Here is a 17,172-nt window from a genome sequence, read left to right on the forward strand (position 1 = left end):
CCTCTCCTTGTAATTTGCAAACATAGTAAAAATGACACAGATGTCACTAGGATGGATGATGACTGGCAATTAGGCTTTCCATATTGAATCAAGCCCTACTTTTAAAGTACGTTAAGGTGTCTGAGATTAGGATTCTCCATCACTAAATGCTAATAATGAACAACGTAAAAAATGTAGTGTTTCTGTCCTTAAATCAATGTGCAATTAAGGCTAGACAGATATAACTTCTTAGGTGAAGAAGCCAAACACATTCAAATACACTTCATTAATAAATAATACTTTACTGCCAGCAGTTGTATATGTATGTCTAAAACTAAATCACAGCTTTTAAAGGACATCATGTAACTTGTGTCCCATCTTGCTTGCAGAGAAGTCAGTGGGTTGCTCACCACCAACTTCAGCAGAGATAAGAAGAGGTGAACAGATTCCATCATATGCTTTGGGAAAGGAAATGATTGAGGATTTGCCTCCTGACATTTTTTATCACAGAAAAAAAAAAAATCCTATGTATAAAAGTGGACAAAACCCAATACTCAAATTTGCACCTGATGGAAAAGTTAAAGGTATTGTGAAAAAAAAACACACCTGTGGAAAGGCCAAGAGGCAATAAGAAAGAAGAAAAAGATGTTTCAGTAATCACAGTGAAACCCATATTCATTTTCCTGTAGGATATTTTACTGCTATCCAGAAGAGAAAGGATCCTTTTTAGAAATGCTGAAGAAAAATAATGAATAATAGTATCATAGATAATTTGGGTTGAAAGGGACCTTTAAAGGTCCTTTAGTCCAACCCCTCTGCAGTGAGCAGGGACATCTTCAACCAGATCAAGTTGCTCAGAGCCCCATCTAACCTGACCCTGAATGTTTCCAGGGATGAGGCACCTACCTGGGCAACCTGTGCTAGTGCTTCACCACCCTCATCATTACATGGTTACTTTTTATGCTATGCCTTGGATGAAATTTCAAAACATGGATGGGTAAAAATGAAATGCATAAAAATAGGAACAGAGTAATTATGAAAGTAGGTTTCATCTATGGATGCATAAATGGGAATGGATATTATTAGAATAACAATTAAATATTACTAACTACACATGGAAACTGATCTTCAGTAAAGGTATGCAATGTCACCATCAGTTGTACAAGTAGCACTGTGGCTGCTGATCCTCCAAGCTGCAGGGGTGCATTCACATAGGGCAGCTCTTGGGCTGGTGGCGACAGCCATGTGCCTGGGATCTGACAGAAAATGAATGACTGCCATTTCCATGCTGAACCCTGAACAGACTAGGAAGCAGACTAAGTTGTGATGAATGACATCCTGCTTTGCCTTCCAACACAAACAATGATAAGGCACTGGCAATACTCTGAATTTATCCTAAACCCTTGGGTCATCTAACAGAATGCAAAAAATAAGCATGGTGGTGGTCAGGGACTAAAACAGAAGTAACCCACTAGCAATGCTCATTCTGTTCCTATGTATCTTAAACCATCTGGAACAGGATCTTTATTGGATTCTCCGTCTGTCCAAAGCAGCAGGAGCTGTGAGTCTTGCCTCAGAGTGAGGTTGATCACTGAACATATTGCATTTCCTCCTCCTTCTGAAAACTGCAGGAGGGAGCTGTACCAGGCCTGGAGATTTTAGTTCATTTAGGGCTCATATAACCACATTTTATTCTACTTTTTCTTCAGTTCACATGGATTTTTGCATTTCATAGTTTGGCTTGAATACAAAATCAATCTCCAAAATGTGAATCAACTTTCAAACGTTCAAGTTTTGTTCTTGCCACAGTCACCTGTAATTCTACTCTGTGCCCAGTTTGTTAACTACTGCAGACCTCAAGGTTATGAGAGTCTGTATGACACTGAAGTGATTTTCCTTTCATTGTTCATCCCTTTGTCCACCAAAGGGTTGCAGTAGACTAGACCAGGCTGACTCAGACGACAAGCCACCTTCCACAACTAATCTATTTTGAAATAAACAGCCTATATCTTATAAACACCTAGCCTTGAAATCAGGTGTTCTCCAACTGGACTAGTAACTGAAAGAGAAAGAAGGGTCCTGTGACTTGGTTATTGGGAACTTTGCTAAGCCTACTGCAGCTGTAAATTGTTATTTTCATATTTTTATAATCATCAGTACTTTTACTGAAGATGTTTTTCCATACTTTTTTTTGGGAGGGGTTATTGGTCATTTTTTTGTTGTTTTCAGATTGCTTCTAGTAACTACAATCCGGCTTTTATTTCTGTTATAGTACCAATTACTTAGATTCAAATTAGATGCAAATTATTTTCCATTTTTGTGAGGACAAAAAAAAAGAATTGCATTATTGCATTACTGACCAGACCAGGAACTCAAGAGCTACAGAGGCTACTTTGAGAACAGAGGTTTAGAAATCCTGAAATGTGCATTGTCATACACTCGGCCACACTTAAAAATGCACATAAAAGATCTTCCAACACAAGAAGAGTAGATTATAAGATAAGTACTTTTTAATTTCTACTTTTTGTGGACATCTGTGATTCTGTTAATGAAATTGCAAGGAAGAAAAACAGGTGGAAGACAGGTAGGAGAATGAATCCCTGACCCCAGTGCAATTTTCTTGCCTCTTTACTGAGGATGAGGGGCACCATGAGACAAAAATGACACAATACCTAATAAAAGCAGATCAGTAGGTTAAAGTATGAAAGCATGGCAAGAAAGTCACCACAATAGGGTGGTTCACCCTAAAATGAGATGTTACAAAGCCAAGTTATAGATGCCTGAAAATAGGGTTGAGTTCATACTGTAGTTACTGACATGACCAAAAGCTACCATTGCATTAGATGGCTCACATAAGTAAGGAGATGATTAAATGTTTAAAATATGCCTGTTGAGTCCTAAGGGCTTGTCTGAATATTTCACAATGAGTTTCTGTCAGGTGTCTGAGTAAAGATTGTTTCCTCTACTGCCTAATCAAAGTAAGATATTGAGAAATGAATTTTCAAAGGGAGACATTGCTGTAAAGTACAACTGCAGCAAGATGAAAATGTACCCAAAGGCATAGGGCTGAAGACTTTGTTTCAAGATCAAACACTGAGAGATCAGTCTCATTTTCTGGTTGTGTTGAAAGGAAGAACTACAATTCTCATCTGTTGAGCCTAATTTTGCACACCTTTGCATCTTACATGGGATCCCTGGACAAAGAAGGTCTGCAGCAGAAGGGCCAGAGAGTGCTTTGTTGTTCTAAGTCTCAAGATTAGAAGTGTTAGAGTTTGATTAATATTTCTCACTAGGTCATTGAAATGCCTGGGAGGACATTTCAATTTGAACAATGTATTGTGTCATTTCTATAGCATTTTCTGCCTCTTTGCACTTTCCTACCAATACACTAGACAGAAATGCTAGACAGACAATATTCCCAGAATGGTGCAGCCTCAGCAAACCTTATTAGTTTCAGCAAGTGATTCAGGATGGCTTTTGTCCAATGCAAATATAGAAATTGTGTTTAATCTATGATTTGCTGAAATAGTTAAAAACAGATATAACACATCACTACTGATCCATTTACCCTGTCTTTCAGCATTAATTTAACTGCTTAAAGAATTTCTGGTTTTATTCTTATAGTATGTTCAAAAAAGGACATGACAAATTACCTAGACTGAATTGAATTACATGGGTAACGTAAAGTCACATTTAACATGTAAAATTTTCCCTCTTTCACTTTCAAAATGTATTTCCAGTATGTTTCTGTTCTAAGATAATTCTGTCATCTAGGGAGGTCATAAATCAAGTATTACTGGTAACTTTATATTAAATAGATACGTGTCTTTTAGGCACAATAATATTTCTGTTCTTCCCTTTACCTGAGATTAACCACATACTACTCCTTAACCAGCGTGGACATAATACAATTGATAATTTAACTACCCTGAGTACATTTTAAAAAGTTAATTCAAGGGCATTATGTGTATACATATAGTCACACACATACACATATACATATAACTATAAAAGTGCATTAATTTTTCCATGCAAAACCTGAACTTGTAATGTAAATAATGACAAACAGGAATGCATACATTTACTTAATTTTTATTAGTTGTATCCTTGGCAAATAAGCTGAGAATTATAGCTTTAAAATTTGTTGATCTTTTAAAGAAACAAACTAAGGAAAAAAAATTAAAATATCTTTTTTTTTTTTTCCTTCAAAATTAATTAAATATCAGTTTCAACTCTCTGTATTAGATTGTGTCTTGTTTAGTATTTTTAACTGGTGTTAAAGTCTTTATTTTATGCCCAGGCTCTCTCCCCAGTCATTCCTTTGTACCAGCCCAGTAGTTGTGTGGTCGTGAAGTTTACCAGATCAAATAATTGATCTGGTTTATTAAGTATATTTTTTATTTCCTTCATGAGTTTTTGCTGGGACAACAAGGCAAACAGGTAAAACATCAGCCCAGCATGGGCAGCCACAAAAGCACCAAGATGGACAAAGAAAAGCTGATGCAAGGCTCTGACAGCCAGCACCAGGGACAGTTTATGTCAGTTTTCAAAGAATTGTTACTTTACAATATGATGCAATGAAAAACAGGGGTAGGGGCTTTTCATACCAGACTTCTGACAAAAACAGAAAATCTGTTTAGAAATTCCTGGAATTTGAGGGCAATACATGAGCTCACTTACTTAACAAAGCAGAAAGAGAGCAACAGGAAATATGTCTTGATTCAGTTTAAGGTGATAATCTAGTGGTCCCCTAGAAATCTCTCAGGTTTAGCATGTGCCTTAACAGAATTTCCAGAACATACTGGCAAGATGAATAAAAATGGAACAGAAACTCCAGTTAAAAACAAACAAACAAAAACAACAAACAAAATATTTTTATATCAATTACTGTGTCTTCTTTTGCAGAATATCATAATGCCTTTATTTTAAACACAGGAGTCAGTATTTCTTGGAACTACAATTCTCTCTATAGTTCATTCTTTTTCCTAATGAAAGTTGAAAACCTGAACCAACTGATTAAACATGGTAAGTTGGTAGATATCAACATAAATTGTTATAATCTTGAGGGATTCCAAGAAGAAAAAATAACGTTTGGCCAATTTTGTTTTACAGAAATTAACTACATTTTATGTAACACCAGTATTTCAGCTCACAAAAGTGTCAGATATACAAAATGACCAAGCATATGTTTAAAACCAAAATTAATCTTGGATTATTCATGGAAATACTCAAACTGATCTTTTGAGCTGTCAGGAAAGTAGTAATCAGCAATTTAGGGAACTCAAGTCCATGTTGATTCCTGTCAAATAAAGTGTTTCACAGTGGCTCACCACAAGCTTTAAGCCACAACATACTGGCAACTGGAGGTGCATAAAAAAAATCTCATACCTTAAAACCTAGTTTCACCAGCAGGTAATCTGCATATGAGGTATGGTTGTAAGGGGATCACATTTACCATTCAGTAACAGTCCAGCACTCAAAGGCCTAAGTTTAACAGGGTATTTTCATGAGATGAATGCACCAGAAAGCCTGTTACTACATTTAAGTAAATTTAAAAAAATTGTGAAGTTCCGATTCCTATCCATATTTTGAAAACACAAAACTTAATTGGAAGACAACTTTTAGCCAGACATAAAGCTTACCCCTGAAAACACAGCTTTTAACTGTTTCATAAATTGTTTTATTTTGCCCATGCACTTCTCATGCCCTCACCCTGTCATGTTCGTTTTGTGGAGGGTTTTTCTTGACCTAAGCATGGAGGGTTTCTGGATCCTGAATTGTGCTGAGGCAGGGCTGGTAAGAGCTGGAGCTGGGGAAGACTGAGATACCTAAGACTCACTGAAGACTGTGAGCATCAAGCAGAGGAGTTCAAAGGACAAGCACCTGAAGTCAGGAAGTCACAACAGTGAGGATACCATCTTGAAAATGCACTTGTAAGTTGAATACATAACACACCAATACAGTCTCTTCAAAAAACACCATTAAACTAGTTATTTTTCCTGCACAACCAATCAGGCAAGCTGCAGGAGTCCTGTATTCCTGAGAACAATTTTGAAAGAAAGAAAATTCTAAAATCACAGAACATTAGAATGCTTTAGGAGACACCATCTAGACTGGGAGTATAAGGCTGTATGTAAGCAGATGTTTTGAAACTCTCTTATGTCTAGACCTGTCAGATCTTTAGATAATTTTTAAGTAAAAATGACACTGAAAGAAGAGATTTTCATTTAAATAAAAAAATGCCACTTTGATTTCTTCAGAAAGGAAGGCAGAACAGAAGCGTTTGTGAAGAGCAGTATTAACACATTAATGTACTGAAAAACAAAGCACAGGAAACAAATGAAAACAATGTTAAAATACACTACTTAGCATAAATTCCGACATGCAAAACAAAGTAAATTGGTGCACTTGCTCTGAATGCTGTCTTCCTACATAAGGGAATGTTGGATGCACAGAAAAGGAGGTGAAGGGGCCATAGCGTACGTACAAAATGTTTCCACTGAATAGTTTGATCTATATCTTTAAAGAAAAAACACGAGAAAATTTGCCATATTCTTTAACAGCAGCAGCTCTTGGCAATCAGCAAAATACAGCTTCAAAATAACACAATGGTGAAATTGTTATGTGTCCACTGCATAGTACCATCTGCTAGATTAAAAACAGACAAACAAAAAAAAGTGATCAAAAATTACCTGCAGAACTCCTCAGAAACTATTACAATTCACAATCCATGTTGCTCATGGGAGATTTTAACAATACAGATTCATGCTTAATAATGCAAACAGTCTGACACTGATGAAAGTGGCTTCATGTTGCCTGCAAGAGAATTTTGTGATCCAGAAAGCAAAAACTTCAACCCCAGGAGAATCTGCCTTGCAAGCAGTACTTATTTATAGAGACTCCAAGACTAAAGAGAGCTGTAATGGAGGTAATCATAATTGATAGCTTGAATTCAGCACAGAAGCAAGAAAGAGGTTCAGAGAGTGCAAGAACAGAAGAAGATGCAGCTGCATCAAGGAAATGCTGAGGCCTGAAGATATCTGGAAAGTAATATGGAATTAATATAGTTCAGCTTTTGCTTTCAGAGGATGGGAAAAGGTGGTCTCTCTCCATTATCTGTTTGCTAAATAGCTGCAGGAAAAAAACTGTAAATACCAGATGTTCAGTGAAGTATCTCTCAACAGGTTGATAAGCTTATTCCAAAACAACTGAATACACTTTGAAGTTGTCAGTGCTCTTGCACTCCACATTACTTTGAGTTAGTAAAAGCCTCATCATGTGGATTCCAGCAATGAGAAGCAGCTGGTTTAAGTATCATTTATGGCTGAATGGCTAAAGATAATAGTAGCTAATAAGAAAGAAAGAAAGAAGACTAAATTTAAGTCTCTCTAGAAAAAACTTGAGAAGTCAGGCCAGTGCTTCAAAATGGGAAGGATATGTAAATAAAACAGAAGGCAGCCCCAAAGGAGCAGAAGCATTGATGAGGTGTGGGTCAGGAGTTCAGCTCCATGTCTTCTGGGAATTTATGTCATTGCCAAGGCCTTAGAAAACAACTCCAAACCCCACCCATGCAAGAAGAAGACTCAGAAGATGGTCGAGGTGGTCCAAATACAGTTCTAAGCTCATTAAGTAATTTTGTGCTATTTTAGTACTCAGTTCTAGACAAGCCTTTCCCTCTCATTTCAGCTGCACTACTGATTAGCAGATGCTATTGGGATTAGTCGGAAGGATCTTGGATGTCCCGCAAGGCTTGCAGGACCACGTGTAATACAGCAGTTGGCTCATGCCTGGAAAATGCTACACATGATAAAATGAAAGGGAATAATTTAGGAGATTAGCTAAGAAAAAATATGGTGGAGTGAAATGGTGGAATTAAAACAGAGAAAACTCTGGAGAACTAGGAAAAACAATCTGACATGACCTACTTCAAGCTGGTGAGTGACATGAGAAGTCATTATTACAAAGCATTGGTATTTCAGATATCCTAAACTAGATATACTGTTAGAAAATGCATCCTCAAGAATAGGCTTGCAATGACAGAAGAACAAGACTGCATGATTCATTCTTGCCTGTTTTGTTCTTGATCTAGGATATTTCACATGTTCTGTGATGTGGATTAGCAATCTTTGAGCCTTGTTAGGTGAGTCTGAGACAGCAATCAGTAATTTACATAATTAGTGTAATAGTATTTAATTATATGATGAGTATAAACATGTGTAAAATTCTAATGGTATAATTAGATTGTGTAATTACTACTTGTAATTACATAATTAGGTATGATGACGTAACTAAACTTCTCATTAAAAGAAGGAAACTTACATTGATAGGAACCAGCAGAGTGCACAATTATATTGCTGGCATAAAAAGAAAAGCTATCATTTCAGTGCTAGCTGTGCTAAAGCTAGCTAGCTCAAAAGCAGATGAAATGCTACACAATGTGTTGACTTTCCTGAACCAGAGCAGTTCTATGATTACTGTCAGCATGAACATTATTCCCACCCTTAATTATTTGTTATTTATTGATAACTCCTGACATGCTTAGCTGAATAACATCAGTATAAAGAATGGTCTAATGGAAGTATTAACATATCTACCTTGTGTAGCATTTTCTAATGACAAGTTCAGGTAATATATTACCATTCTCTTAAGTCTTGAAAGAACATCTTATTTCACACACCTCCTGTGACACCATCCTGCAGAAACCAGGTTGGTGGCACATCTGTATGTGGGTCCCTACCCTGAGGAAGTACAGAACAGAAGCTTTTGTACCACTGCACTCCACTGCTGCATTGCCATGCCTCCCTTTTACCACCGCATAGAATCGTAGACTGGTTTGGGTTGGAAGGTACCTTAAAAATTGAGTTCCAACCCCCTTCATGGGCAGAGACACTTCCCACTAGACCAGGTTGCTTCAAGCCCCATTCAACCTGGCCCTGAACACTTCCAGGGATGAGGCATCCTCAGCTTCTCTGGACAACTTGGGCCAGTGTCTCATCACCCTCACACTAAAGAATTTCTTCCTAATACTAGCCTAAATCTACCCCTTTCCAGTTGGAAACCATTCCCCCTCATCCTCTTGCTCCATGCCCTTATATAAAGCCCCTCCCCAGCTTTCCTGTAGTCTCTCCAGTTAATGGAAGTTGCTCTAAGGTGCGCCCAGAGCCTTCTCTTCTCCAGGTTGAAAAATCCCAAATTTCTCAGCCTATACACAATTTGCAGCTGACAAATTTTTACTGTAAACCACATTTTAAAATTCACTGTCGTTGACCGCTGCACCAAAGCAATTTTGCTGCTAAACAGAACCTTATCATAATTATAAAAACTCTTTAACAATCAATGGAATTATTCTGTCAAATAACTTAGTGTTCTTCTCTATGGGTCACAGTTATCAACATTTATTTACAGAAGCATTTCCAGAAAGATAGTTCAACTAGGTGATTGGCTTTCCAGAGTAAATGCCCAAAATATGACCCATAAAGATAGACTGCAGGTAGCATACTTTGCAATTCAGTAATGCTTTACTGACACTAGCAGAATTCTTTCACTACCTCAATATACTGGAAATCTCTGGTTTTTGTACATATATACTTTCTGTTATAAGCTCTCCAAAACAGAAATATGTATTCATATGTGTATATATATATATATTCACAACCAAATCAAGTATAAAGCATAATAGGTACAACTTCACAAAGTTTATTTTTACATATAAAAAAAATCAGTAAGAAATCGCACATGATGATCCACAAAATGCAAGGATCATTTCATGTAATAGCTCTGATTACCCCATTTTCTCTGAAAATCAATTTCAGAGGCTAGAGACATGTCAGATAAAGTAACACACATTTTTGCCCTGCTCTTACACTTGTTGGTACCTGCTGATATTTACTGTTGAAGGTGGGATACTAGGTGATATGAACCCCTAGCCTAAATATTTTTTTTATTTTTCTACTTTGCAACATTTACTCCTTGATACTCTTTCATAATAATTTTTAACTTTGCAAATGTTTCCATCACATCAGAAGTAATTAAGTCTCTTAATTAAGAGATTTGGTCTCTTAAATTTCTTCCATGTTGAAAAGTACAAGATGCCTATTTTGAGCATTATGTATTCATAGACTAGAGAAATATTTCCATAGTACACGATAGCTGTTTCTGCAAAATATTTTTATTTTTTTTTTAAGAAAAAAATACATAGAAAAATCATACTTACTCTGTTGGCAGTTTCTTCCCATAAATTCACCTGGACATTCACAGGAATAGTTGGCCACGAGATCTGTACAGATTCCACCATTCTTGCAGGGTTCAGCTTCACATTCATTTATATCTGCAGGAATCACACAAGATAATGTTAGGACTAGCAAAGAGAAATCTTAAAAAGCAATAAGCACATGTTTTAAAGCACTAAAACTCAACATATTTATGCAATTGAAGACAGACATGAGCAAACATGCTCAGGAAAGGATGTGATTAATCAAGGTCTGCTTTATGAAAAAAAACCCACAAAGCAATCTCATACAAATGTAACTAGTTTCATATACCTACTGAAGTTTTACTATGGCCCATCTCATAACAGAATTTAAAGTTTTGCTAAGGGATTTTTACTGTAACTTCCAGAGGGATAAAGGTCACAAGTCACAGTTTGCCCTTAAATAAAACAAATTAAATCAGTTCTAACAGAGTACTCATTAGTGATCTTTGCTACTTCAAGAAATGTAGTTACTTCTTTATCAAGAGATGCTAGTTAAGAATGTCTCTCAGCTCATCTTAATTCATTAAACATCTAATGACAAGGTTGTTTAACAGTCTAAAAAACATTCTTTCTGTCCATGAGTTAATCTGCAAATTGAAACTAATCGCTTGATCTAGAAGCTTGCAAATTTCATTAAATTCACAAAAGACAGAAAAGGTGGTTAATTTAATGAGTTTCCCTTTTCCAGTACACATTGTCAAATGCTCCAAGAATAATAATCCTCTCTGTTTTTCAGTGCAGTAACCTTCAAATATAGTATCAGATTCTTTTTCTCAAATGCAATCTTTTTAGTCCTCGTAAATAGGCAGATGAAGGATAATGATATATTGTAATTAAAACTCTTTGTCTCTGCATTTATGCTTCTTCTGTATGGAGTAGAAACGTTGTACGCATTTTATACATTATTGTCTCAAATGGCTGCCTTGATGAATACATTTAAATATTGAAATGATGGTAGCCCACACTGTCTTAATTAGGAGTTGAAGTCCTGTTGCATTATACATTAAAAACAGAAAAGAGAAAACCAGTCTCTAGCTTGCACTTCACTCAGTTTTTGCTGAAGACCATATTTATTTTGGATACAGTTGCTGATAAAGTGTACATGTGCATAACATATATAAGCTCAAATGAGAAGACACTTAACAGAGGTGTAGCAGTTGCCTTCACTGGTGGCCTGTGAATTGAAAATGCCCTGTGAATTGAAGGAATACTCTTCATTATTGTGTTGAATCTGCTTCTGTCCCTGAAATGTAAATCTGGTTTGTGCTGGTATATACAAACTAAAGAAGATGCTACATAAATATCTAAACCAAATCCAGTAAGGCCTGTGCAGAAGTAGAATTAAGCTCTGTCAACAGAACTAAATACGTAATTTTTCCACTTTTAATTCAATCTTTTATATTTACTATGAATCTCTGTAAAATAATTCAGTGTTTTAATACACATCTTGCCTAGCTCTCACTGATTTTATGATGTCTCCACAGAAGTCTGTACCTCCAGTCTCTCCTGCAGAGCTAGAAGGCTGTGTAGCTTTTAAGTTGTGTGTGCAATGTATAAGAGGTAAGTCGAAAACTGGCTGGATGCCTGGCCCAGAGGGTGTTGATCAGTGGTATGAAGACTGGCTACAGTCCAGTGTACCCTGGATCCAGTATCAATCTGATCTTGTACAACATCATAAGTGTTGGTCTGGATGGTGGGGCAGAGCACACCCTCACCAAGGTTGCTGTCGACACAAAACTGGAGGAGTGGCTGATTGTCAGCATGTCAAGTGAGGTGCTCCTTTGATCCCTCCCCACTGGTGAGGCCCCACATGGAGTGCTGCAACCAGTTCGGGGCTCTCCAGTATCAGAGTGCCATGGACAGGCTGGAGAGACTCCAACAAAGGGCCACTAAGATGATTAAGAGACTATGAGGACCAAGTCTATGAGGAATAACTGAGACAGATGGCACTGTTTTGCTTAAAGAGGAGGGTCAGGAGGAAACTCATCAATGTTTATAAATACCCAAAGGAAGGGTAAGAAGAAGATGGAGCCAGGTTCTTTTCAGTGTTGCCCAGCGACAAGAAAAGTGGAAATGGGCACAAACTGAAACACAGGATGTTCTTTCTCAACATCATTAAAATATATACTTTTTTACTGTGAGAGTGACTGATCAGGGGCACAAGTTGCCCAGAGTCTTTGTGGAGTCTCCATCCTCGGACATAAAAAAACCCCATATTTGGATATAGTCCTGGTGTAGCAGGGCACTCTGTATCAGTGTGCCTCAATTTCCCTTTGTGATACAGTTTTTCTCCATCTCTCAGTTTCACTGCCCTTACCCTGGAGTTGGAGAGTTTCCATGGAAAGCAAGGGGCACAGTAAACTCTGAACTGGTAACTATCTTTAAAGTACCAGTAAAAAGACAAGTTGATGTCTGTAACACCAGCTGCCCTCCTGTGTTGAAGAACATGGAGCCCAGCTTGGCTCCAGCTAGGCCAAACATAAACCAAACATGAATAGACAGATAAATGAAATCATTTGCTTAGTGACGGAAACGGCTTTCTTGGGTTTTCCTTTGTTTCCCCTTTTTGTTCTCCAATTGAGTTTTTTGGAGGTATGGCTAAGTAGTTAAATGACAGCAGTCAATCACTTCACTGTATAAAAGCCTGGTCCCATCTTTGACAGGGGAGACTCCTGTACACTTTCCCTAGGAGGTGTGCTGGACCTTCTCCCCTCCTGCAGGAACACCAGCTCGAGTGATTACTCCTCAGGAGGTTGAGAGAAAAAGACATCTGGCTGTAGCCTACTAATGGCTAAGATATATCAAATCCCTATACATGAATTTCTTTTTCACTTCTTCATTTGCTAATTTTAAATACTAAAGACAATTCTTACTTTTAAGCTTTGAAACTTTAAGACTTTAGGATCCTTTTAAACATAAAGGAAAAGACTGCAGTTATTGTATTATCACACTGCCTACAGGTATTAATCATTGTTCTAGATCTAATATAAGGCCTATAAATATATAAGTTGCTACCACTCAAACCATTAGCCTTTGTGTAATAGTTATTGACTATTTATATTAGTGTATTTTATTGTTAAGGTACCTTCTTGTTTTGTTATACTAATATCCTACCCTAATATTCTAACATTCAAGTAAACCAGTGTATGCCTCTTTAGACTAAACTTCAAGATCCTTTGTTATTTACAATAAAGCTTGTTTTTGTATATGTACATCTTGTCTGCTATCTTGGGCAATCAGATGTAGGTGGCACTGCTTGAGCATGAGGGGTGGACCAGATGACCTTCAGATTTCCCTTGCAACGTCAACCATTCTGTGATTTTGTGATAATCCTCCAGTTGCTGTGAACGGAACTGCAGGGACACACCTCCAGCTAAATGTGGAGGCTGGTTTCAGTTCTTTGAATCAGAAAAAAATCAGATTTTTATACTAAAATTGATGTTACTGACCTCTAAGCTTCTTTTTAATCCCTTGTGTCTTACTATTTGTTGCCTATGAGATAACACACAGTGGAATAATAAAAATTCAGAGTTAGGTGCATTTCTCTCTATTAAAGAGGAAGAAGAGGAGTAACAGCTTAGTATGTGAGAAATAAAACCTGCCACGGGAACAACCAAAGAACAAACCTGCTCAATTGTAAATTAAATTCTTTATATGTATTTATAAAATTTAACAAGATTCTTTAGCTCCCTATTTGCCTTTTAAGCAAAGCCCATTAACCTTGTATTTTCATCAGGTTATTCATCATTTTAATACAAACTAACACATTTGTGGGAAAAAAATACCAAGGTCACCGTGAACTAAATAACATTAAGTGAACACATGAACTATCTCTTACTTGGTGAAATAAAAGGTAGTAATTTATCCTCTTAAAAGCTTTTCTGTGTAAAGATAATATCTTCTCAAGGTATTTAATATTTTTCTAATTTGCCACTTATATTGAACTATGTAAGAAAAAAAAGGCATGACTTTCCAGCATATTTCATATTGTCTATGCAATGATGTAGAAAACACACTGAACCTTATGTACCAGATACTTTTAAAACAATCCTCCTATTCTATCCCTATGGAGCAATTAGGTATGAACAATGCAGAAAGATGGAATTTTTTATTATTATCTTTGTTGCCTGAATCCTACAGTCACTTTTCCCAGTAATTTGAGAACCTTTAGTCCCATCAGTTCAAACAAATATGTCACATTCCATGAATGAAGAAAGACTAGCTCATTGTAGCATCATATTTGACACCAGAACAGACATTAGTTGGAAAGATAATGAAATAAACTGTGTTAAAGAAAATAGCACAAGATCTACAGAAGTATTTAATTCACTATTCATTATTTAATTTGATTACATATGTAGATAAGCACATGTTATTAAAAGTGGTTCCTGCAAATTGTGGTCAACTTTTGTTCAAATTCCTAAATGTGCCAATTATGATACTAAACTTTACACCAGCTGCAATAATTATATACCATTTTAAAGTTTGTCATATTGTCATGATTAGAAGTAAATTCAATCAGAAATTTTAAAATGCCAGAGTTCCTGGACTAGCTGGTCCTAGCGACAATAAAGTCTCCTAAAGGAAACCTCTCTCTATGTTGTCAGATACAAACTTTTAACCGACTATGCAATTAACCTACCTACACTAGAAGGATGTGCTTTTAATATAAACCAATTAATACAAAGTAAAATCACTGTAGGTTGCTCATGATTTTTCAGGTAAGCTTAGGTTTTAACCTGGCTCACATTTTGAAGTGTAGTTTAGATACAAATCTTACACAGTGTAGCTGTGTACTGTGCACTTCCAAAGAATCCAGAGTTCATCAGAGAAGACCTAGTGAGGTTTAAATACTGGGTGAAATGGGCTCCTGAAGAGGTTACAGTGCCAGCACAGGAGAAGCCTGTATTTCTGAATAGTATCCAGGTTAGCTAAAAAATAAACCAAAAAAAACCCAACTAAACCAAAACAAAAAAAAAAAAAACCAAGAAAACAAAAGAAAACCCCAAAACCAAGAAGACAAAACCCAAGTAAAAACAAACAAACAAACAACAAGCTCCATGCCCAGTCCCCCAGGATTTCTCTACTGAGGATGGATACTGAAATTGATAGTGCAGAAACAAGGAAAAAATAGATAATGATAATAGACTGTTCCCCAAATAATAGCTTGAAGGACTAAGAGAGCTGATTAGTAAGTACAGGCTTCCTTTCGTATTGAAGATGGTTAAATTTGTATTTTATTACCTAACATCAAATCATAACTACCAGCCTACTAAGCATGCTTCTATTTGAAGCACATTGTGCAACCTGGAACAGAAGCATGCTGTCAGGAAGTGGGTGAGAAAACTTTGCTGTTTAACACAGTGATGAGGAAGAGTTCTCTGGTTTTGTCTGTCTTTGCTGGATTAATAATTTTTTTAATCCTTTAAGTTTTTAATAATGTATTATTAAAAACTAGTACTGTACTTCCAAACATAGTATATTTAAAAACACATAATTCTAATTTACCTGTTAAATACAATCACGTGTTTTCCTGAAAAATTATCTGAAAAATTATCCCACATGAAATGGGCATAAAAATGATGTAATTGTTATAAACAGAGATTTAATTATTACTTGCAGTAATTTTGAGTTCTTCAGGAAGCTACTCGGTATAAACTTGACTTTTTGTGACAAAGGGACTGATAAGCTCAGCCAGCTGCTTTTGCCAACGCAGCTTGTGTTTTGGCAGCAAATACACAACAGTATCTTGTTCCTGTCCCCTGCTTGCCTGCTCTTTACTTAGCCCAAATTCCTGGTTCCCACCACCTGAACCTTGTTTCTGATCCAGGACTGCCTTTTGCAGCACAGACTTCCTCAAGTTCCCTCCTGCTGACAAACACACTTATTTCTTATATCCTTTGATTTTATAGTCATTTTGGTCTCCTGATCACACTTGGTCTGCTTGTCTAAACTCTAGGTCACGTTTTTAATCAGTCTTCTACCTTGAGAGAATGGGTCACTCATCGCAGCCACAGTGTCCAGGTTCAAGTGCCCACACTGGAAATCAACTTGATCCTTATTAGAAGCATTGATTAGCCACCCTCCAGTTCTGCCTTACTAATATTGCAAATATTTTTTTCATAATAAGGTCAATTTAGTATAGAGAAATCATATGGGAATAGGACTGGCTTCTGTGAGGACTCACAACTATACACTGGAAAAGGATCACATCACAAATTGAGAAACATGACCCTCTCCACCCTGCAATTTTCTTTTTTAAAAAAGCAAAACAGAAAACTTAGAAGCTTACCTACTCAGTTGTATTTAAAAATAAAAGTTGTTGATAGCTCAATGTGTTCAAATACCCTTACATTTGCAAACTGGTAAGGAATGAAGTGGAGAAACAGTGTGGAATAATTCTATTTCAGTTTTTTTTGTAGTTGCCTGATGGTTCCTTATAGATTTTTTTTTCTTTATTATATATTGGTCCTGATAGATTTAATTACCTGAATAAGAACTGTAACACTAAGACCACACACAGTGTATTATCTTGATTGCAGAATTTTGTACTTAAACAGATCCTCAAACTTTTAATCATTACTTTCCTAAGAAATACCATGAAAGTCAGATTACATACTCTTTTTTTTTTTTTCTTTTTTTACTATTACAGATTTTTATCAATTCATTCAAGCACTGCATTTTTTGATCCTAGAGATTAAATGGTAAAGGTCCCTTGAGTAGAATAAAATTACAGCAATTTTATTTGGTAAAGAATCAATAGAATTTAATACAGCTATCTGAACAATGAGCTACTCAGTTTAATCATAAACTGTGAATTTTTGCAGCTACTCACATATAGGAGGACACATAACATATTCCTGAGGTTTACTGAAACAATCCTAAATTGTAAAAGTCTCCTAAAGGAAGACAATATATTTTTTGTTTTCTAAAAAGCTAAT

The 17,172-nt window shown here is 36.3% G+C and overlaps 1 protein-coding gene across 2 annotated transcripts in view; it reads right to left on the reverse strand.

Annotated features, from left to right (window-relative positions):
• The window catches only part of EDIL3 (EGF like repeats and discoidin domains 3), a 247,748-nt gene that overhangs the window by 84,637 nt on the left and 145,939 nt on the right, over positions 1-17,172 (reverse strand). For both annotated transcript variants that reach the window (XM_051643225.1, XM_051643224.1), the window contains one exon: positions 10,193-10,306. In XM_051643225.1, the coding sequence (XP_051499185.1) occupies positions 10,193-10,306 (114 nt within the window). The remainder of the gene's footprint in view (positions 1-10,192; positions 10,307-17,172) is intronic.

The sequence above is a fragment of the Apus apus genome, chromosome Z (genome assembly GCF_020740795.1).
Source record: "Apus apus isolate bApuApu2 chromosome Z, bApuApu2.pri.cur, whole genome shotgun sequence".
NCBI lineage: Eukaryota > Metazoa > Chordata > Aves > Apodiformes > Apodidae > Apus > Apus apus.